General features: G+C 41.8%; 2 protein-coding genes and 1 long non-coding RNA gene across 3 annotated transcripts; 2 read left to right on the forward strand and 1 right to left on the reverse strand.

The window, feature by feature from the left end:
- Positions 1 to 7373: 7373 nt before the first annotated feature.
- On the reverse strand, positions 7374 to 10902 carry LOC102304648. The gene is made up of 3 exons (XR_001335710.2): positions 10805 to 10902; positions 8890 to 9028; positions 7374 to 8355 (listed from the first exon to the last, which is right to left on the reverse strand). It is a non-coding gene; the product is annotated as an uncharacterized LOC102304648 (long non-coding RNA).
- Positions 10903 to 11332: 430 nt separating this feature from the next.
- hoxb6a (homeobox B6a) lies at positions 11333 to 13935 on the forward strand. Its single transcript, XM_005947104.3, has 2 exons — positions 11333 to 11906; positions 13581 to 13935. The coding sequence occupies exons 1-2, from the start codon at positions 11333 to 11335 to the stop codon at positions 13859 to 13861; spliced, it is 855 nt and encodes a 284-aa protein (XP_005947166.3). The 3' UTR covers positions 13862 to 13935.
- Positions 13936 to 15405: 1470 nt separating this feature from the next.
- On the forward strand, positions 15406 to 21502 carry hoxb5a (homeobox B5a). The gene is made up of 2 exons (XM_005947105.2): positions 15406 to 18914; positions 20219 to 21502. The coding sequence occupies exons 1-2, from the start codon at positions 18233 to 18235 to the stop codon at positions 20464 to 20466; spliced, it is 930 nt and encodes a 309-aa protein (XP_005947167.1). The 5' UTR covers positions 15406 to 18232; the 3' UTR covers positions 20467 to 21502.
- Positions 21503 to 24089: the final 2587 nt, after the last annotated feature.

Consider the following 24089-nt stretch of genomic DNA (forward strand, 5'->3'; position numbering starts at 1 on the left):
GGTGTTATTTACAAAAACGTGCTTCAATAATCCAAGTCCTTTAGCATCAGCAGAAAATCTTTGTTACTTAAGATAAGAAAAAAATGGACTTTCTTGTGTTGTTGTTACATCCATTTTTCTTCGGCCAAAAATATCAAGTTTGCGCCTTTAGTATCATCAGACATTTCAAGGAGTGTTTGCCTTAAAAAGCCACCCAGTATCATAACATGAGTGTGTGGGGGGGGGGGGGGGGGGGGGGGGGGGGGGGGGGGGGGGGGGGGGGGGGGGGGGGGGGTGGGGGGGGGGGTGGGGTTGCATCCATGAAGAGGCCAAAAACTCCAATAAAGGCATCAGACAGGACGAATAAAGCAGATGGGAGGATGGACTATTTCTTCGTCCTGCTCTATCTGCTCTATGCAGTTGTTTTGTTTTCAGTTAAAATTTAACTCGAGCTATTCAGATAGAGGAAGCATCGGATCCCCTTCTCCTGCTAACCAGACAGTGTGTTGGTTTGGAAAGGTCACACATGGGTCAGTGAGGGTTTAAAAGAAAATCTGAAATCTGCCAAACGTCGAGCCTGTAAATAGGACGCATCATACAGAGGATGACAGCGATAAATGCAGACTAACTTGACTAACAACACAGAAAATACTAATTCTGCTAATATTGGCGCTTTTGATCATATGTGACGTGGTTCCAGTCTGCTGTCAAAGCAAATTCGCTTATAAGCTGGGTTTTAATATCAACGAAACCTAATTTAAACGTTTGAAAGGTCTTATATTCTTTGAAGAGATCTTCTTGTAGTAGATGCGGGGAATGGTTCGTCATACTGCAGCAATTTAGACTGCAACCTCTTTAAGATTCAGGAAGCGTTGGATTTGGACTTCTTTGTGGGAGAACAAGACCTGCATTACCAAATAAAATGATGCGTTCAAAGACTTTACGTCAGGTGTAGTCCAGACACTCGTCGTTTAAATGAAGCTCTGATGTGCTTGAACATTTCCGATTTCTAACTGTATATCTGTAAAAACATTAATATACTTTCGCTGCAGTTTCTGGCTATTCTCGGCTTCGGGCCTGCAGGTTTTAAATGGTGACGCCTTGCCGCATTGCGAAACCACTTTTACTCACAACGTTTCAAGCCGGGACAGGTACTACACTCCACTGCTGTTTTTTGTTGTTGTTGTTGTTGTTGTTTGTCTAGGGATCTCTCATTTAACTAATTTTCACTCATACATTTCCACAGTAGGCTACGATACACTGCGTTCAATCCCTTGTGTCATAACACTTTAAACGCAAAGAATGACGTTTAAACTAATTAATTAATGATTAAAAAATGTCGCATAGGCGGCTTCAAAGGATGAGAGATTTCTGTTGATTCAGTTGATTCATATTTCAGCACCAGGGACGCAGACTTTACGTTCGTGCCACTTTCACAAAAGAAAACTTGTCTGTGTTTTGACACCAGGTCTTCTTACAACAGCAGAACACGGAATATTGGTGTTGTACTAAAAAAATCTCAAATGCAGTATGGAAACAGAAACTTGTTTGCTCCACATTATTCCTCCTACCTTGTCTTTATATAGCTACATCTGGTTTCTGAAACATTTTGGGTCTAAATATTGTCACGTGTCGTTAATGAAAATATAATGCAAATATGCCAGTGAAGATAATAAGGAAGCTCTGTCTAATTATCTAAAACGAACAAAAATCAAATAATATAAAGCATGACATGAAAAATCCACAATAACGCGTGGCAAAATTCTTCACGCTCTCCAGTGCTTTGAAAGCTTTTAGCTTGCTTTTTAAGAAGCGGTCGAAGAAGAAAATGGCGGCCTGGAGAATGAAATAAGAGAAGGAGCAGCTCGGTTCTAACAACACTCCATGAAGAAATGCAATAAATTCTTTGTTGTTTTATGAAAATTTACAACTTTGTGATACAAGTTTATGAGTGACCGCGCGCGGGGATTGGCCGACGGGCGGGTCATGTGGACGCGCTTAACGTGAACATGAACTTTTTATGATTTCCCAAGTGGCTATATTGCTGCAGCACTCCGCTCCGGCCCGAGCTGCCGCCTGTCCTTCCCTGCTCCTGCAAGGGTCCACTCGGAGTCCGGCCACCGCCAGGAAATGAACACCCGGCTGTAATTAAACGAGCGAGTTAATGAGAATATTTGTTGTGACTGTGGAAACCGGCAAGGCGAGACGCCGACAACAAGCCGCCCCTCCCCCCCCTGCTTCTTCTCTTCCTGCTTCGCTATGGCTTCTTGCTCCGTCTAGTCTCGTGCCGCTGCTGTCTATTCCAAATTGGCGGATCTGGATGAGGACAGTTCCGCTGTGATGAGACAAAGAAGGGGCGAGCAGTGGGACCCAACCCGGAGAAAGCATTCCGGAGATGCCCTCGTGATTTACATTTTTAATTTCAATTTGACATTTGATTTGTCACTTGTCACTGCAAGGATGATGAAGACTACGGTGGTGGTTTGACGCCTGGGTGACAGCAGTCCCCCATCCCCAGTTCCTGCACTTCCTCAACATTACATTCACCTAATTACCACCCAGTGCAGGGCTGTCTCGTGCCATTCCAGAGTGCCTGACTTGTTCGAACGCAAGGAAGTGACCGGCAGGTGTGTGGGCTCGTGACGGATTATCAACAAACGGTAAGAGCCGTCCACGCACGTTTAACGCAACCCTGCATGATGCGCATTGTTAAAGGAGCAGAGAAAATGAGTCAGCGCAGCTTTTCTCAATTCTGCAGCATCTAGTTGATTCATTTGTTTTTTGTTTTGTTTTGTTTTGTTTTGTTTTGTTTTGTTTTGTTTTGTTTTGTTTTGTTTTGTTTTGTTTTGTTTTGTTTTGTTTTGTTTTGTTTTGTTTTGTTTTTTCTAAACGAAGCGTTGCTCCGCCATTTCAGAATAAACGGTTTCCTAGCTGGATCTATACATATATATTGGTTAGTTTAAATAGTGGTATTAGCTGTCGAGGAGCCATCTATTGCTCGAAACTCGGCTGTTTGAGAACTGAAAGATTAGCTTCCAGCTTTTCCTCCAAAAGCGGCGCATTGTGTTTGCAGGAAGGGGGCAAATGTGCACATGAAAAAGACTGGCTTTGATCTGATGGCTTTGGCAGAATTTGGAGTCCCTCATTTACTATGACTTTTAAAGATAAAAGCAACGGTTTTCTATTTTGGGGGTTTGCATTTGGCTGCAGGTGATTTAAAGATGAGCTTCTAGGGTTTTTGTCAGTGTTTTACGGCCAGCGTGTAGGTTTTTCTGTTTCGATTTTTTTTCATTAGATTGACAGCGCGAGTGTGTGTGTGTGTGTGTGTGTGTGTGTGTGTGTGTGTGTGTGTGTGTGTGAGAGAAAAGAGAGAGAGAGAGAGAGAGAAGAGAGAGAGAGAGAGAGAGAGAGTAGAGAGAGAGAAGAAGCAACAGGCATGTTTGTCTGTCTCACTTTTATGACTTTGATTCCCTTCTCATTTCCTCCCTGGAGCAGACGTTTTTTTTTTCTTTCCCTGCAATCACAACCCCACAGTCACAAACACATCTGTAGGTGTCATCTCCTTGGTCTCCAATTTGTTGCCGTCTCAAATATCAAAAAGCCAGACTTTTCATCTCAGAGCACACACACACACACACACACACACACACACACACACACACACACACACACACACACACACAGTTGATCACAAGGACAAAAAAAGAAGATTTTATTTTTATTTTTACCCTTGTCTGACAAATCATCATCACCCAATGTTTAAAGCTTATATGGTTTTTCTTATTGTAACATGTTTACTAACGCTCATATGTGCTCATATGTAACCTTGATATTCCTCCTCATACAAAACAGGGTCTGACTGATTATCTAAGAACATTGCAAGTCTGCAAACGGCTGTGGAAATTTTCGCTGGACAAATATACACTTTAACAACTTGAATTTTACCTTATAGTCATTTATTTGGTTGTTGTCAAATTATTCACAAACCACTCATAGAAATGTATGCACATGTATTTTTACAGTTAAACCACATTTCGAGTAGTTTCCAATTCCGCTTTGTAGATGAACAGCTAACACAATCATTCTTATGCAAGATGAGTAGACACAAGGATATGCCTAATAGTAAGCTTTAGCATGATGAACATATATCCTAGATTCAACAGTCTTGCTTTGTGAGAAATTCAGTATTGTCAATAAACACCAGTTCTTTAAGATAAAGTCACAGCCTCGTTTTAGGGATATATTGTGAGCCACATGCAATACGCCGTGCCGGACTTTCTAAAGCCACGATCACACCAAGTCGTGGCTACAGATCTGCGGCACTTTTCAAATTCTTTATTCCGTCTGTAGTGGTAAACGGAACATAAATCAATCGTGCATTCGTTAAGTTACGGGGTACGCTGAACGTGATAAGTAAAACAAACGCAAACAGAGAACAGAGAAATAAAATGTATAATAAATTATGTATATTTTTTAAGTCTGTTTGCCATTAGAAGGCATTTCTATTGTAGGGCCTATCTTACAATATAAAGCGCCTTTATGAGACTGTTGTGAGTTGGCGTTGTATAGATAAAATTTAATTAAATTTGAAATTGAATTTCTTTTGGTCCCAGGTACCGTGAAACAGTTGCTTTAAAAACGTGACTTTACTGAAATGCATTAAGCATACTTATGGGTTTTAACAAACACGTATGCTAAAATATTTATATTTTTGTCGCAGATATCAAGATAGTATTGAGATTATTGAACAGAGAAAGACCACACAGAATCTCAAATCAGCTATTGACACTCATTATTGTCAGCAGTGTAGTATTATTTTTATTATTATAATCATTGACTAGGTTTAGAGCAGCAGTATGCGTGTGTGTTTATGTATGTGTGTGCATTAATAATCACGGACTCGAGAGATGTTTACGGTCTTATTTACCATATTTAGAAGTGCCATTTTTAGTTATACATTTTTCACATACTACAGATGTAGTTATATTTAACCGTCAAACAATTTGGATCATATACAGATGTTAATGTACGTCTTGAAATTCTGGAACTAAAATGGATAATTTAACACAAATATAATTGTTATATAATACTAAATGAAGACAGTAACATTTAGAGAGTGGTATATAAGGTACGAGCAATGTGTGTCTTTCTGTCTTGTGTTCTCTGTTTTGGTAGATAAGTTGAAGCCAACAGTCTGTTTTCCTGTAAAGCTGTGATCACACAGCTCTGGGAGCAACGGTTATAGACAGACACAATCGGAGGCTGTTTGTGTTCGACGGCAGTCCTTACAATGAAGCTTCAGAGCAGCCCAGAGTCCGCACTTAACAAGACACTCTGGTGCCATCTAGTGTTCCGTTAACAACAATGCCAAAGAGCACATAGACACATACACAGGTTCTTCTTTCTCAAGACACGGAAACACAAGTTATACATCCCTGGGTCAGTGTCAATGCGATTTACAAAAACCATGCCCGCAATTTTACTTATGTATTACCTCTGGAAAAATAATACCAGGTCAACCCCAGCGAGTGGCAAAAAAAGCTTTTGTGTGCTTTCACAAGAGTGTATGCTGAAGATTTTTTTTTGTCTTTGATGTAGGGTTGGTAAGGTCGACTTGTAGCATTGAGGTAGAGAAACTGGTGTTTCTCTCCGTCCTGCTTTGTTGCCAAGGTTAGGCTGGGTGCTGTTACACTGCTGAATGAAACGTGGAGAAAACCGTGTGTGTACAAAATCCCAGAAGAATGCTGTGCTTGTGTGTGTGCGTGTTTGCGCGTGCGCACGAGCACTGGATGTGCTCAAGGAAAAGTAATTCTGGATGCAAAATTTATGCTGATTGGTCAGGAGGGCTGTTTCGGAATAGAGCGGCAAGCAGGGAATGTGAGTGCATGGGCTTCACCGTGTTCGTGTGTGTGTAAGCATATTAATTCGTCCTTGCTTTGTGGTTTTATCACTTGCGCTTATCTGTAAATCTGTTGTGCAGCCCCACTCAGATATATGTTTCCAGTTGTGAACGTGTGTGTAATCATCTGAAAGACCCTCATGGAGGGAAAACTATGGCGTTCTGTTTAATTTATGACTTTAGCATAGTCTCACTTTAAATTGAGTATTCAACTTCAGAGTATTGAGATCAGATACAACATTTGTTTTCGCTTCACCTATCTGTGGTCTGCGCAGCGGATAAATACCTCGACAGGATTTTCTGTGCAGTTAGAATAACGATTGCCAGGATGATAGTACCAGATAGTGCCTTTATATTATTATTATTATTATTATTATTATTATTATTATTATTATTATTATTATTATTATTATTATTATTATTATTATTATTATTATTATTATTATTATTATTCGTCTGACCAAATAATGTCAAACAACACAGTTTGAATAATCAAGCTCGAGTCTTCTTATTTAGCCGAAAAATATGCGGCTCTTTCTGATGCTGCATTCACCCACCCGTTAAACTTTAACTGGTCCCGAGGCCTTTTGTGGCTGAGGGCTCGCGTCCACCGGTAATAGTCCAGTGAACTGACCTGGAGCGCGTGCTCACAGTACCCTGAAGGACGCGGCGAGTCGACTGGCGCTGCCTGGAAACGATTAATATATTAAACAAGAGAAAGTACTAGTCAGGCAGTTTTTTGGAGTTTGTCATTAACTGGTGCAGCAGAAGAGGTCTCTTTCTCTCTCTCACGCGCGCACACACACACACACACACCTAGCGAGAGAATTAGCAATAGAAACTCTATGTATCTAAACTCTGAACACATGAACTTTTTATCTCCAAGCATCGCAACTTCTGGAATCTTCTATACGATCCTAAGAGCGAAAGTATTCTACTTATGTCAAAAAATGTCCCCGTTTTTCCTGACATGAGTAAAACCCATAAAATATCTAAATTAATGACATTATAACAGACCACCTACTTAAAATGTCTGCTCTGCCATACAAGGACCAGTCTGATGCGCGCAGAGTTTTGAACTCCTTTTTGTAAATAACTCGTACTAAAATGACACATAAGAGTAATTTAGTCGGATAAGCAGTGAATTTTTAATTTCATAGACGGTTAATTATTTAACCCGTGAAACGCACTCGATCCTATCACTGCCACGGCTGAAATAAACCACAGGTGAGCTGCACAGTGCTCGTTACTTGTGCGGAGAACAGCACATTTGTTCATCTGCTGTTTTGCTGCGGGCCTGTTTTTCAGTTCGTAGCCATTCCTCGGACTTTAAAGGAGTCATAAAAAGTCATAAAACCATAAAAGTCCGAGTCTCTCTTCCCTCCACAACCCTTCACAACCACAAACACACACCCAACACACGACAACTCACAAACACACACACACACACACACTCACCTCACACACACATCACACACACACACACACACACACACACACACAACACAGACACACACACACACGCGCGCGCGCAAAAGGTGAAAGGGACCCATAAAGCCATAAAGCAGCCGCCTGACTCTTTCAGCTTTAATTGTCGATAATCTCTGAAGTTTCCCGGATTCCTGGAGTTCCTTCAGCGCCTCTCGGCTGTTTACTCTGAAGCGCACCCGTAAATTTACTGTGCAGGAATACAGCAGGCTTAAAACGCATATCCGTTTAGAAAAAAGATGGGATTTGTAATTGTCATCCAACCAATTTTTAACGTGGGAGAATGTCCCAGAATATTAACTTTTTTCTTTCTTTGTTTTCTGATATAATCTAGACCATTCCATCTCTCTACAGTTTCTATTTATTTGTGTCATTATGATTCATATACTTAAAACAGATTTCGCTTCTTGTCATTACCCTGTTATTAGTGTTGAACCAGTGGTAAAAACTTAATAACTATATAGCTAATGACTGGAAGGCTGTTAGCCTACTGATTTTGGGGTGGTTAAAGCAGCTAACAGGCCATCCGAGGTAGCTTATGTTATTTGTGGTCTTTTAAGTCTCCCATTTTGTATTGTAGTTACTCAAATAAATAATTCGTTGAATTTCGGCACAAAGGTCTAGCACACCCAATGTCATGGTAATGCGGTACACAGCCCCGTTCCCTTTTTTTCAATACTGGTGGACGGCAAGTTAAAGTTTGGTAGACTTCAATATCCCCATCAACACAAGGAAATATCAGGCAGTAAAACGCAACAAAGCATAAGGTCACGTGACATAAAATGTGACTTCTTTACTAGCTTTAAAGCAGACTATGTCCTTCTGCTACTCCTTTATGTCCACCCCACTCCTCTCCCTGACACACACTCGCACAGGGACCAACCATCCGGTTCTCAAATAGCAAAATGTTTCCAAAGTTTAGGTCGTTTTTTTCTTTGCTCTGCTCTTTTGTGTCGTCTGCCACTCGCTTCTCCCAACTGCAATTGCATCTGCAATGACACATAAATATATGTCCACTTGCAACATGGAGGACAATGTCATCATGTAGTGTTGCCTATGAATATTTCCATGCAGTCACATGATATAAGATGATAAGATGATGATATTTCATGTTGCTTTCCCAGCATTAGAACCAAACTACAAGTTCGTGAGATCTCCTCTGAAGTTATTCTTAAATGTTACATTAATCTATACTTTAAATAAACTACTAATCTCTGCAAAAATTGTCATATAAAATACATAGATGCTTCGTAACAAAACTTTCGGTATGTTACTATACCAACACTTCAATTGGCTTGACAATATTCTTAGCTTAAGCAGAGCTGTACCTCGAATCAGGAAAAGCTACGATTCTGCCTTTATATTATTATTATTATTATTATTTGTATTTTTCAAAGTTCTTTCTTCATATTTACTCTGTGGGCTGCTGCTGGTATAGGCCTACCACAGATATAATACCAAAGCCACAATCACGTTAATACCGTGCTAATGCAAATAGGCTGTATATATAATAATAGTATTACCGTCTTGTGTGTGTCCCAGGCTGTAGGCCATGCCTGTCCTGTCCCGACTGTTAGTGCTCATTAATGATTACACCACAGTCAGCTCCAACACAATGCTGTTGCTTCCCGTTCCCACAAAGTGGAGAGGAAACGGAGCGTCCTGCCAACAAGAGAGAGCGAGAGAGAGAGAGAGCGAGAGGTCAAAATAAAAGTTCAGAAGACAGATTCTCCATCAGTTTGTGTAATCCTGCATAGAACGCGCGGCTCGGGGATTAAATGTCATATTTGTCATCCTACGACGAACAGTATTACTTTAAAACGAAGAGATGGGGGAACTGATGAAGTGGGGAGGTGAAGTAAAAGTAAAAATAGGCTTTGTCTCTATCGGTAGTCAAACTGTCTACAATTTGGCCATTCAGACAAGTCAGAGCCTGTAGAGAAAGCACAGAAAGACACCGAGAGGGGGGGGGGGCGACTTATTTATGACTGCGGTTATTTTACGATCTCAGCGACACATATTCCGTTTGTGACCGCGAATGAAAAGCACGCCGAAATACCCCCACCCTCCACCCAGCTCGACCCTATTTATTCTCCTCTCTAATTTTGAAGAAGGAAAGGGAGGTTCTAATGTTTCTTTGCAAAAAGAGTGCAAAATGTGTCTGTGTAAATTTAGTTTTTATTATTCTAAGGGATGATAATAATAATTTGTGACACTAGTGTACCCATTAGCTATGTTTTTTTCTTTTACATTTATAATTATCGTTCTACATTTATAATTATCGTTCCATATAGTGTAAAACTGAGAAAAAAATATAATATAATTTTACAGTAGTAATGCAGTATGTTTTTTGTTAGTGGTGAAACTAACAAATCTATAATAACGGCGTTTTGTTGTTTTTTGTTTTTTTATTCGAAGACTTCATTCTAATTGTTTTTTTTAAACAATGCAATATATTTCGGTTAAATATAAACATGGACGTGGCCATATATATATTGAAAGAGCTTCAGGCGCGTGGGTCTAATGAGTGTCAAGATGACGCTAAGAAAGAAAGCAGAAAGAAAAAAAAATACTTCTTTTCTTCTTTTGTTTTACATTTCAGGCTAATCAGTGTCACCGGAGAAGAAAAAAGGAAAATAATAAATCACCGCACACATTGATCAGACCCAGCACCTCTGGCACAGATAGGAGTGTTGTAGGAGTGTGATGATATATATATATATATATATATATATATATATATATATATATATATATATATATTATTTACACATATATATATATATATATATATATATATATATATATATATATATATAATATATATATATTTCTACATTTCTAACTATCAGATTATGTGCCGACAATCCCTTCCAAATTACTAAATTTGTCTTCTGCTTTAGAAAATAGCAGCCTGCGATAGGAGTAGGACACACGCACTGACCAAAGAGGGGACATAAACTACCCAATCACCAGATATACCAATTGCAAATATACAACACTCCAATTACATGGCCCATATTATATACTAGGCTGAATCTAATACTAGCATCACACACACTGCACCACACACAAGACGCGCGCACGTTCCCGGCTGTGATTTACGCTCCACAAATTCATTTTAATGCGGTCGGTATTATCTCCAAAGCGCCGGGAAACATATTTTATTATTCGGTTGCCTTCTCTCCCAACCCCAAGGGGAAAACGCGCATACGTGTGAGAACTGCTGTTTTTTATGGGTCCAACAACAGACGGAGGAAGACACACGGGGAGAGAAAAGAATCAATTTAACGCGTCGAGGATTCCGGTGTGATTGCGCAATGTCACCGGGAACAGAAGGAAGATTAGAAAGAGAGATTAGATACGAATTAAAAAGGAAAGAAAGGAAGAGAGCGTGTTTGTGTGTGGTGGTGGGGGTGTATTCGGTAGTTCCCAGACCTCCTCCTCTTCCTCTTCTTCTTCCTCTCCTACGAAAGGAAAACAGCGAACGAATGCCAGGCACAGACGCGTCCCATTGGTCAGTTCGAGGTCAGCTGGTGTCTGCCCCCCAACCCCCCACCCGATACCCCTTCTCGCCCCGTCCCGTGTTCTCCGATCGCATACACACACGGAGAGGTTCTCTCTGTTGCCCCCCACCCTCCACACGCCCCTCCGTCCCACACTGGCACTCAGCCCACCTAATACAACCCCCCCTCCTCCCAATCTGCGATACACTAAGTGATAGCGGCAGCCCGTCGGACTGTCGGCTATAAAACACAACAAATCATAAAGTGCAGGCAGGGGAAGGCAGAGGAAGCAGGACGGGAGGGAGAACCGTTAGCTGCTAGCCGTTAGCCTCTGCCTACTCCTCCTCCTTCTCCTTCTTCATCGAGTGAACGTTGTTATTGTGTTTGTTTCGTCCCCTCCTGTCCTCCCCTCTCCTCTTCTCCTCTTTTCCGGCTTCTCCTCTTTTTCTTCTTTCTCCTGATGAATTCCTATTTTGTCAACTCCTCTTTCCCGGTGACGCTACCGGGGACGGGTGGAAGCGGGCAGGCGGCGGCAGCAGAGTCGTTTTTGGGTCAGATACCTCTCTACTCATCGGGATACGCCGCCGACCACCCGCTTAGGCACTACCCGGGGGCAGCAGCCGTTACCGCAGCCGTGGCATACAGCACCGGCGGACCCGGCGCACACCAGGACAAACCGTACCCGGCATCCACCTACTACCAGCAGGCGGCCAATGGAGCATATACCGGACACCGGGCGACAGCAGCAGCGGCGGGGGTCGGTGTTGGGGGCGCGACCGGAACCGGTGCCTGCGACTACGCCACGGCAGCGGCGGCAGCGGCGGCCGCAGCTGCAGCCACGAGTTTCTACAGGGATAAGGAACACCCGTGCGCTCTGGAGGAGCATCAGCTCGCGCTCAGTCAGGACGGCGTGCAGCGTAAAACAGAGTGCGTAGGGCTCAGTGCAAAGGGGCTTTTCGGAGAAACGATGGAAGACAAACAGTCGGCGTCAGTGCCCATTTATCCATGGATGCAGCGGATGAACGCCTGCAACGGTGAGTGTCTTCTTCTTCCTCTTCCTCTCTTTCTTGCATATTTTATGATCCCAGTCATAAAAATGACGTTTGTTTCCTCTGTCAGCCTCTGTTAGATTTCCTTTCCTTTTTCCCTCCTCCTGCCACAGAAGCTGCTTTATGATCCCCGTTTGTTGACCTGTCAGTCCGTCATGTGCGCTGTATTTTATTGTCCGTCATAAAACGGGTTTGTTTGCATTGCGGGTCCTTTTACTGTAGCCTGTGTGACCCGTGACGATGCTACCAAGTAAAGCAAAGTGTGGGGGAAAACAAGGAGCAGATAAAAAATTAATGATGTAGATATAGAGGAAATACAGAGATAAGTCCAAATATCCACACTATTAGTCATTCGTTTATTCAAATGTGTCTGAATAGTTCATCTCTTTTATTTTTGAAAACGCTTTTCCTCTCAGACATACTCTGCTTTGAGACATGACCAATAGGATGCGATAAACACTGTTTTGTTTTTGCTAACGTTTCTTTTCTGTGCTGATAAAGATATATCACATTTCCTGTTGCTATTATTGGTTTTGACCTTTTCTATCTTATCGTTTATTGAGCCTCCGCAGCGTAGACAGTGTTATTCACTGTTGATTCAAATCGTATATAGATATAGCCTAAAGTTTAAAGTGAAAGTGAGGCAAACCGTGGCGGAAATAATGTGAAATAGTTTCATTTAGCCGGCTCTCCTAAAAGTTTGTGCTTTTGCACTCTTGCATGATTTAACCTAAAGTGTTAAACACTGTCCTGTGCTGCAAACCATCCTTAAGAGAGAAAAACGGCCTGTTGAAGGTAGAATGAGTAATAGCAGATGATGCAGAGCTAGTGTTTTGTAAAGCCCTGCAGGACACTCCGAGTTATGACAGATGAGGTGGTAACATACTTCGCCGCAAATAAATATATATGGAGGAAAACAAAGAGCGCGTTATAAATGACAGTTAAAGGTGCAAATAGTAGCCAGAGAGAGGGCAGAGTTATTTATGGTCATTTGGATTTAGATATGAATAGCTTGTGGCATGCAATCCATGCTCTTACTTTCAAATCAATACATAAACTGAAGTTGCCTTAATTGCCTTATTAGTGAAGATCGGTGTATACACACCACAACGGGAATTTTTTTTTTCTGAATTTCCTGCTACTTACCATCAGCAACATTATATAACATAGTTATTCTCCGTGTTTCATAAACCATGACATTCAACTTTCCTGTAGAATGATTGTTATTGTTTTTAATTAAACAAAATAAGAAATCCAAGTTTTCACTTTTCACAAAGCCAAAAATAATCCGCGGCTTCGCAGTCAGAGTAAGTAAACATTTTAGTAAAACAATGTTAAATTCACATTAAAACAGTGTCCTTAAGGGATGGCGCACATTGTTAGATGGCAGCCATCGTCTGCATTGTTCTTTAATGTGAACATTACTAATTCTCAATTTAAGCGGGGGGCAAATAGCCTTGATAATACTAAACAGGCACTGTTGTGGAAACTTGTAGAATAGAATAGAATAGAATAGAATAGAATAGAATAGAATAGAATAGAATAGAATAGAATAGAATATGCATGTGATGAACTTTTCTGGTAACTTTTTCTTAACAGAATAGTTAACGCCTCAGTGTTGTTATCTTGGTTCAAATGTATCTGTCTCTTGCTTCTCAGGGACCTTCAGTAGCCCCGGGAGACGCGGTCGGCAGACGTACACCCGCTACCAGACGCTCGAGCTGGAGAAGGAGTTTCACTTCAACCGGTACCTCACGCGGCGACGTCGGATCGAGATTGCGCACGCGCTGTGCCTCACGGAGCGACAGATTAAAATATGGTTCCAGAACCGGAGGATGAAGTGGAAGAAGGAGAACAAGCTGATCAACTCCTCTTCTACATCCTCTTCTTCTTCCTCTACGGCGAACGGTGCAGATGAAGAGGAGAAACGGACTGAGTAAAACAGGACCAAAAATAAACTAATGTAAGACACGTAAAAGGAAGGGCAGAATAAAAGAGAAGACATGCTGATTAATCTCATGCCTCCAAGTTTTTCAAGAGCACCCCCCCCCCCCGCATTTTTTTCTCTCTCTCTCTGTTGTTTTTCTTTCTTTCTTTTTTTCCTCACCTGAGCAGTGGTGAAACAACGGAATGGGGGGATTTATTTTTATCCCTCTTACATCAACTCTTTCTGTAGGCTGTACTTGAGTGGTCTTATATTTGGTAATAATTTGTAAAACACTCTACAGCAAGGGTTATGTAACTGTGGAAAGGGACAGATACGATAAAATCTGGCAGGGGAAAGGAACATGGCGTTAAATTAAAGAATACAATAGATGAATGAACACTTTTTTTAAAGGCCACCAACACAAGACCACAAGTAGTTTTGAAACACAATTTATTGCTGCATTCCGCCTACCGATTTTTTTACTGTACTTTTTTATGGCTATGCATATTTAATTTATTTCATTTTATTTTTTATTCTTTCAAAGACATCATGCAAGGCACTTGTTTTAGGGTTTATAACTTGTTTTGGGGGCTTTAGAACTTGACTTCCGGCTGTTTCCTTCCCGATTTTGTTTCTTATTATTTGTAAATGTGTGTAGCCTTTAATACCTTTAAGTACACGTGCAAGTATGCTCTGCATATACACGAAGGGAGGAAAAACTATTGGAGGTATGTATGTCTTATGGTGTTCATATTTAAACTGTACAGAAATAAGCAAGGGAAAAACGCCTTGTATGGTGAAAATAATGTAACTACGGTTGCGGGGAATTTTTCAATATCGGGAAACCTGTTGAAGCTTTGGGTGGGGTTGCGGTTGTTAACCTACTGATGATATTCGCCAAACTACCTAAAACATTCAGGAAAGTGTATATTTTATCGATTTTTACATGTTTTGGTTATGTGTTATTGTCAAGTAATCACATATACTACCTATGACAAATGTTTAATAAAATGTAAAGGAATTTATGGAAAAAGGTTATTTTTATAACGGGGATAGGGTGTGTTTGTGTGTGTCTTGGGGCATGAAATGAATTTTCATTTATTCTAACATTAATTAACGCGCAGTAAAGGTTAGTCAAACTCAACATTACTGGATTTGAGATTGGTTTATTTTATGATTTAGAGGACAACTTTAACACGCTTGAGCCTTTTAGCCTCTTACTGGTGTTAAACGCGAGGCTGCGGCCAAACAGGCGCACGCGACGATCTGGAAGGAAAGCGACGAGGAGAGTGAGCTGCTGATGGCGGGCTCAAACTAAATGATGACCAGAGCGAGGCAGGGAAAGTTGACCTCTCCTCGAGCCCTGCAGCCAGACACGTTACACACAGACACACGCTTCACGCAGACAAAGTGGACAATGTCCTCGTGACCTTTTAACTCTACTTGTCCCCTGAGTGACCGGCGCGTTGTATCCATCTTGGAAGTTTCACTGATGCGGGTGCGAACACACACACACACACACACACACACACACACACACACACACACACACACACACACACACACACACACCATTCTGCACATTAGCTTATCTCATGAAACATGAAAAACATGAAGACAAATATGGTCTAAATCAGAGTTACTTTAGAATGATTTCATTTGCCGGTTTTTCATTCGGAATATTCGAGATATATTTCTGAATTTTCCAGTTATGGGTATAATAACACACATAATAAGCATAACAGAGAACAGATATTTATTTATTTATTATTTGACGGTCTTAAGTCATGCCAAGCAAGTGCTGTTATTATAGCATGTATCTAACGCATACACATTTTAAGTTTAGAAAAAAAAATCCTGTTGGAATACTACCAAGACAAAGATGGCATTAGCTGGTAGTAAATAATTAATAAGCACACCTAGAAAAACCAGCCTCGCCACTGTGCGAGGCGAAGAACTAAAGATTTCACATGATTTAATTAATGATACTTTTAGTTATGTTATGTTTGGATTTAATACTTTGAGAGACAAATTGAGAATATAGTGAGACTCGCAATGAAATTACCTCAAGAGAAAATCTATTAAAGCGTATTTTGCAGCACAGACATATTCAGTGTACGTTGGTTTCTTTTTGTGTTGTGGATATGACTCGATTGGCGATTTCGTTCCCATTTTGAATCAGTTGTATGACTAAGTGCTGGCAGATGTTCTATGTTAAACACAGTGGAAATGGTTTTACTGTGAATCAGGGGGGCTCGTCTTTACATATTGCACATACGTGCTTGGTGTTTAACATATTTTAAGGAGAGAAAAACGAAGAGGAAATGTTTCATGTTGTTTTGTTCTTTCTATCTCCACTGAAAGCTGTTCTCTACTGAAAGTCTCAATTTTGAAGAAGAAAAATTGAACTAATGTTCAGACAACTGAACATTAGTTAGAAAGAGTTTGTCTTAGACCACAATCTATAATTATTTTAAATATCAAAATCTCCAAAAATGAAGCATATTGAAATCTGCGTGGCTCTTTGAATGAGATTATTAGAATAAAAGGAACTGCATCTGTGCGCAGGCACTGGTTGCAAAATGTGCTCTAATCTGGACTCATACCTTAAATTCTGACCCTCCTTTATTCTTACTCAGAATGCGACAAATTCAATATAACATAAAGTAAACGCAAAACATGTACAGCTGAAGAGATAGGTAGGTTGAGCGAAAGAAAAGAGATGGATGGATGGATGGATGGATGGATGGACGGACAGATAGTTTTATTCTATGCTAAAACTGAATGATGATTGTCTTCAAACTGGCCTTATTGAAATATTTAAATGTTTTTCGTTCAGTGAGCTCTTTCATGGAACAAATTCAGCGCGATTGTGCTGATTTATAAATACCAAAGGCAGTTTGCTGAGAGGAGTGTGACAGCTGGGTCTTTTGTGGCTTTAAACCCCATGTTGCTGTTATGTGTGCTTGCCCGTGTGTTTTAAATGTGCCTGCTACTTTGTAATATTCAAAATGAATCCCATTCCAACTGCTGGTTTCTTTAGCCGACACTCTGAAATGTGGCCTGCAAACTGCACACATTTCCCCACTGAGTACATCCATTTGTATCATTTCACACATACACACAAAGCTCTGGAATTCTTCATCTGTCGCCTGTTCTAGCTGCTGTGCCGAAGTTACAACAAAGCGTGTACACCCGAGCGCACACTGAGGCCTACTTCAAACACGCAAACGCTTAGACACACACAAGCACTCCCGCGGCTGAAATGCATCCAAACCCGGGAATCAACAAATCATAAATCAGCAGATTTCCATCCAGTGTGGACGTCACAGATCAGGTTTAACATTCCTCGTCTGCAGCTGCAAAGGAGGCTTGCAGTAAGAAAGAAAGAATGTACAGTCGCAGGCCAGTCGAATTGTCATAACTCAAACATTTTTTGTAGTGTTGACTGTTTAGTTTGGTCTGTGATGTATTTATTTATTTGTTTGTTTGTTTATTTTTGCCTAATTTTTGTGATATTTTGCACTATATTTCCTACTGGTGTTTTGTACCTGTGCCGGAAGTTGAGGTACAAACAATTAGTGCAGCAAGTCGAAACACTGCATAACACAAAAAAAACACGTGTATTTTATCGGTGAGACCGCTTTTTGGTAGAACTCCGGGATAAATATCAACAGCTATCAGATGTATGTGGAGAAAGGCTAGTTACTATTTTTTTTACCACGGTGTTCATTATTAACGTTTGATTTTACGGTTCTTACGGCTCTTAATTGTGAGACTAAGCAAAAGGTCAATTAACAGAGCTGAGTGATGAACAAACACACACACAATGTTTTTTTATAGCATGGATATGTCATGGACTCTTGTGTGTCCTTTCTCCCTTAACACTTCTTTCTGTGCAATAAATTATATCTGCAGTAGGTGGCGCTCTGAGCTCACCCCCGACACCTCTAGCAATAAAGAGAGAGAGACGGAGAGAAAGAGAGGGAAAGCTTCCCCCGCCCAATCTTTATCATTTGAAACCTCAGAGCATAAATTACCTCTCTAAAGTCATCGGCGAGAATTTACGACTGGTCAACAAAAGCACGTGACCGTCCCCCTCCTCCTTCCTCACTACGTGTGTGTCTCTCTCTCCTCCCTCGCCTCACCCCTCACCTCCCCCATCACACACACACACCCCTCCATCCAACACACACACACCACCCCACCCCCATATTTGGACGGCGCATACATAGCTAAAAACGAAGTACAGTGCAACGCCATAATTCACTAATACATCATAAATCGTTGAAAGTACCAGCGTTATAACGACCCAGAGAAATCTAACAAATCAAGCGCCCCTTAGTACTCAACTATAAACCTGCAAGTCTCTAAAACAACCTAAATGAGCTCTTATTTTGTAAACTCGTTCTCGGGGCGCTACCCAAATGGCCCCGAATATCAACTGCTAAATTATGGAGGCAGCAGCGGCGCAATGAACGGCGGGACGTACAGGGATTCTTCCTCCGCCACCATGCACCCTGCGACGGGCTCTTATGGCTACAGCTACAATGGCATGGACCTGACCGTCACTAACCGGGGAGGGGGAACCAACAGTACCGCCAACGCTGGAGGACACTACGGGGGCGGCTCAGTTGGTGGGGACTCGCGGGGTTTCGGCTCCCCGGCCCCGGACAGGGGGTTCAGACAACCATCTAGCTGCTCCCTCGCCTCTGCGGCGGACTCCCTGCTGTCACCCGGCAACGAAAGCACAAAACTGGGCGCCCGGAGTTCGTCTCCTCGCTCGGATCAAGCAGGAAGCGGTAATCTCAGCTCACCAAACCTGTCCTCCGCCTCCTCCACCGGCGGTGGCGGCACAGTGCAGCGTTTCACCGAGCTGGATGACGCGTCACCAGAGACCGAGGACTTGCAGCATAACCGGGACACCAGTCACGCCAGCAATCCGCCACCCAGGACCGGGCATAAGCAAGAGGGCGGTCCGACGGGATCAGCCGCTGGCAACACTGGCAGTGAGGCGCAGACACCACAGATATTCCCCTGGATGAGAAAGCTACACATTAGTCATGGTACACATTGCTCTTGTGTTTACAACTTATTTTCCATGTATCCTAGAAGTTTCGGGCGATAACATTCATATGACTGGTTCAGCAGAATAGCCTCCGTGTTGACACATGGGACTGGTAACAGTTTAGTGCTTGTTGTACATATATCGGGGCTTCTTAAAATGCACATTAATGATTGTGCAGAATTATTGCTGGTTTGATCTGTGTAAAGTGGATGCTCGAGAACAGCAGGAAAATTCCCAATTAGCCACGGTTCTTCGTTTTTCTCTGCACCTTACCAGACTTTTTTCTACTGCGTCAATTTCATATTTTCATGTGGCAGTCAGAAATCAGTTGTCAAGATTATGAATCTCAAATGAATGCCATTTAATCGTGCGCATTGGGTTAAAATTTATGCTTTCATTTTAAATTATGTATTCATGTTTTAAATACTGATATGAAGATCTAAAAAAATCGAAGCAGTACACACCCGAAAACGTCTTAGTAGAAAATTCCCATTACATTTTAGTGTTTTAGAAATCAGGAACGCCGGACAATTGCCCCTTCTGTCTCCTCTTTTTTATTTTAGCAAATTCCACAAAAGCGTCATAAATCTGTCAGGGGAGAGACGAAGGGAAGAAAAACTCAACAGGGCTGGGAAGCTGCAGACAGAGCCGGGCAAAGAAAGAAAAAAGAAGCAGAAAGTGAGGCCAGGAAGGCTTTGGAAGCGGCTTGCTCCTTTGAAAAGTGAAGCTTTATTACGGGTGGGAACTTTATTAAAAAGGTGAGGTAGAGGACGGGGCAATAAAACCCTGAAGAGTGTAAAAAAATGGGGCATATAGAGAGGTGATGGGGAAGACTGGTGGTTAAAAAGGGAAAAAAAGGTAATGTGACAGATAAAAGCAAATGTTTTAACCCAGGCTGTGGAATGGAAATAGCAGAAATAAAATGTGTCAAGAAAGGTTGTGGTTAGGATGATGGACAGTTTTACTCGCTGGAGGCCTGCCTTTACGCTCGGTGATTTTGATAAAACAGTAAGTTTAATTCCTTGTGTATGCGTGGGGGTGTTAGAGGTTGATACAATAAAACAAACACCTGTGGCTCCAGTCTATGAGAATCCTTTGACTCATAGAAAACATCACCCTAACAGAGGCGTTCCTGACTTTAGATTGATATTTTCAAGTAGTTCTCTTATACTGGAGTGTACTTTAGAGCGCTGTAAAATACTGACTATATATTGCGCACTCTATTTTTGGACTCAATAACAGCCCGTTTCTGTCGCGTGTTGGCGCATCTTTAAAAGCCCTTTGTCCTCTCATCACCCTCAGATATGACGGGCCCCGACGGGAAACGGGCACGGACGGCGTACACCCGCTATCAGACTCTCGAGCTGGAGAAGGAGTTCCACTTCAACCGGTACCTCACGCGGCGGAGGCGGATAGAGATCGCGCACGCACTCTGCCTCACGGAGCGGCAGATTAAAATCTGGTTTCAGAACCGGAGAATGAAGTGGAAGAAAGACAACAAATTGAAAAGCATGAGCCTCGCCACTGCTGGCAGCGCCTTCCAACCCTAGAAATATCTTTGTTTTAAACCAGAATCTGTCTTCGTTCATCTCTTTAGAGATGATACTACCATGTACACGCTTCCCTGGAGGAGGGAAGAAACAAACCAGAAATAAAAAAAAACTTGAAGAAAACAGCAAAAGAGAGGTCAGCAAAAGACGAAGACGAAGAAAAAATATTCCAAAAATGTAATCAGAAACACTTAAGAGTACTGTACAGCAGCGCAGCACTTTTCATTTGTTCGGTATGTCGGTCTTTGGTGTTTTAGGGCAACGTAAAAAAGAATCATGACTGTGGTACTTGCTCTTGTAACAAAAAAAGTGTTTCTTTATGTTGTCCTCTTTTAAAAAAGGAGGGGAGTCACGGATAAATATGCTACCTACCTTATGTCCTACTTACAACATTGCTACCTACCTATTGTTTAATGTCTACGTATCGTTTTATGTGTCAAGTGTGAATTTTTGTAACTGACCAAGTGCTTTCTAGAAAAGTTAGCATGTGAGCGTTTATTGTAAGTTATTTACATCCAGTAAGGCACGTATACCCTCGCCTACCCCAAACCCACTATACTCGCTGTCTTACCATTAAATTCTGCGCTATTTGAAGCAGAAAAGGTGTGTGTGTGTGTGTGTGTGTGCGCGCGCGCGCGCGTGCGCGCGTACGTGTGTCCGAGTTTGAAACTTAAAATAAATCACTTTGCCTGTATCTGTTTATCCATCCAAAAAGTTGTGTACAGCTACTATTCAAAAAAAGCGGAACTGTACTATATTGTTATTATAATTGTAATTATCGGTTCTATGCTTCTCAAATGATGTATATAGATATATATATATTGACATTTTTAAATGTGACCAGTTGGCTATTTGTAGGTGCAGTGTGCGAGTTCGTGTTTATATGAGTGTGTGTGTATGGCTAATGGCTACCGTCCATTAAGGCCTGTAACCTGTCTGCCAGTGAGCTTTTTGTATTTGTTTGTAGCTTCAAGTAAAAAGGCAAAAACAAAAAAAACAAACAAGAAACCCAATAAAGTTCATTGTACTCATTAAACAGAAAGACTGAAGCAACTGCTCATAATAGAAACAGTTCCACAAACAGCTTAAGGGGAATCTAGATTGTAAGAGGCCTTTGGTGTGTGTGTGTGTGTGTGTGTGTGTGTGAGTGTGTGTGTGTGTGGTGTGTGTGTGTGTGTGTGTGTGTGTGTGTGTGTGTGTGTGTGTGTGTGTGTTTGTATAACATACTGAAGAAGTGATTCGAACACATATCGTTTTTGCATATTACCTCATCTATACCATATTTATATCATATATCTTTATGCAAATCTGGGGCTTTGGTTGGCATCAGTTGCCAAACACTGGTGGCTGTGGCTTCTCCAAACTGCACGCGGAAGTCTTCTTTGGCAAGATACCGAACACCAAATTGCTCTCTTTGCATATCCATAGGTGCTGTACCAATGTGCCTCAATAGTTAGGAGTGGCGTGTGTGGTTATTTACTAAAGCAGTATTATGTATTGTGCCAACAATATCAAACCATTTAATATTTTTACCTGACTTCCAATATAGGCTGAAATCAAGTTGTTTAACTTTACATTATGTAGATCTGGCTTAACTCTTCAATATACACACACACACACACACACACACACACACACACACACACACACACACACACACACACACACACACACACACACACACACACACACACACACACACACACACACAAACAGAATCACTGGGTTTACTGACAGTTTCTTTTTCTTTCTTTTATATGTGATGAACATCAAAAGTGGTCAACACACACATAGAAGAGAGAGAATTACAAATACAAGTATGCACAGAACACACACTCACAAATCAGTTCTCGACTCTGCTGACCAACTCTGACAAGACAACAAACTACCCGCGGTGGACAAATTGGTCACTTTTTCTCCTTTCCGCCCGAACGAAGGCTACTCCCGGGCAAATTAAGTTTCCTCTCCTGTAAACAAGCGACTGAACTTTTAAACTCACCGGCTCATGGTGCTGCCGTTTCCCTACTCCTACAAGGCTTTCCTTCTGAGTTGCTGCTGGGGTGGGGGTGGGGGCTGGACACAGCCTCTATCTCCTGCTTCTCCTCTGTGTGTGTTGAGATATATTTTTAAAGCTAACCTCCTTCTACGTTGGGCTAAACTGTAAAAAAAAAGAAGGCGGCTTTGACATTTACATGTCAAACAAATATGGGTTTTTATCTCCAAGTTGGATCGTAAAGGTCAAGCCTGGACTCAGACTGATACCTCTCACTGGTTCGCTTGCAGTCACGTGGGGTCCCATAAGCTTAGTTTTATGGTTTTGGGGAGTTGACAATGTACTATATATTTCGCATTCTCCAAAGCAAGTGACGGTTTAACTGCTTCGCGGGGATCCTAAAGAGGTCAGTAAAGTAGACAGAGAAAGGGAGAGAGGGAGTATGTGTGTGAGAGAGAGCAGGCCACTACTACTGGCCGCTACTCCAGCTCCGGTTCACAATACACTCGGAGACCGTTGATCTCCGCTCTGCTTTGCTCTGTGGACGCCGGAGAGAAAGAGCTTGGACTCACAGCACAGTAAGTAGTGACGGCCGTCTGCAAGTGGGGGCTAAGTGGGGAGAGGAGTTGGTAAAGTGTGTGTGTGTGTGTGTGTGTGTGTGTGTGTGTGTGTGTGTGTGTGTTAGAGAGAGAGAGAGAAACAGAGAAAGGGAGAGAGAGCGGGGGAGGGTGTGGAGGTGGGGGGTATAATTACCTTGTCACTCACTATGTAGTTCTAGGGTATTAATGCGCTGGCGGAGTGCCGCCAAGCTCCGGTGTATTTGCCAGCGACAATTAGGACTCAGAGAGACTCGGGGAGTCCCTGTCGTCGCCGGTTCGGGACGTTCGATAGTTATTACCTCACAGATGACTCAAGATTAGAATTGTCTTTGTATGTGCCAGTATCCCCACATATATGCGTTTCATTTTGTGCATAATGATGACGCGCAAAGTAAGAATGGTAATTACTACTTGGTTTACTGTGGGGAGAGGTGGTTGGTAATAAACACAAAGAGACTAAATTCATACAGTGATTTTAAATCTGTGTGTATGTGGGTTATATGCTGAACTTTAGGAAAATAAGACGGAAAACCTGTGCGCGCTATTTTACCACTTCTATTTTGCATTTTCAAATTTACTTGAACTATTTTGATAATACGTTAGCTGAAAGGCTAATGAAATCACACCGAACAGCAAATGTTGCAGATTTCGGTTTATGTGATCTTTGAAAGCATAAAACTCTTGTGACTCATATGTTCACTCCGTTCATTCTGTGATCAAATAACAGTTTTACCCACGGCCAAAGTGTGCGTAAAATGGATTTTGTAAAGGATTATGAGTTGGAAAAATCAGCCACTACACTGATGGAGAAGAACACGCAGGCGTGTATACACAGGCTGTGCTGATAGGCGTTCTTGGGGACAAGACCTTGCCCCCATGTTTTTCTGTTTTTAATGCGGGATGCATGTGTGTGAAACAGCTTTGTAGATGAAAACAAGGCTCGCCAACTAAGTCCTTAGAGGTATTGGTTTTACGCCAGGGCTTGGGCCACACGCCACACACACACACACACACACACACACACACACACA

The sequence above is a fragment of the Haplochromis burtoni genome, unplaced genomic scaffold (assembly GCF_018398535.1).
Source record: "Haplochromis burtoni strain Fernald_Lab_line unplaced genomic scaffold, NCSU_Asbu1 Contig_490, whole genome shotgun sequence".
NCBI lineage: Eukaryota > Metazoa > Chordata > Actinopteri > Cichliformes > Cichlidae > Haplochromis > Haplochromis burtoni.

Bases quoted from the DNA above. Each gene is read 5' to 3' on its own strand.
- hoxb5a (XM_005947105.2), top strand. From the start codon at position 18,233: ATGAGCTCTTATTTTGTAAACTCGTTCTCGGGGCGCTACCCAAATGGC. The intron at 18,915-20,218 runs GTACACATTGCT...CATCACCCTCAG, and splicing joins AAAGCTACACATTAGTCATG to ATATGACGGGCCCCGACGGG.
- hoxb6a (XM_005947104.3), top strand. From the start codon at position 11,333: ATGAATTCCTATTTTGTCAACTCCTCTTTCCCGGTGACGCTACCGGGG. The intron at 11,907-13,580 runs GTGAGTGTCTTC...CTTGCTTCTCAG, and splicing joins GCGGATGAACGCCTGCAACG to GGACCTTCAGTAGCCCCGGG.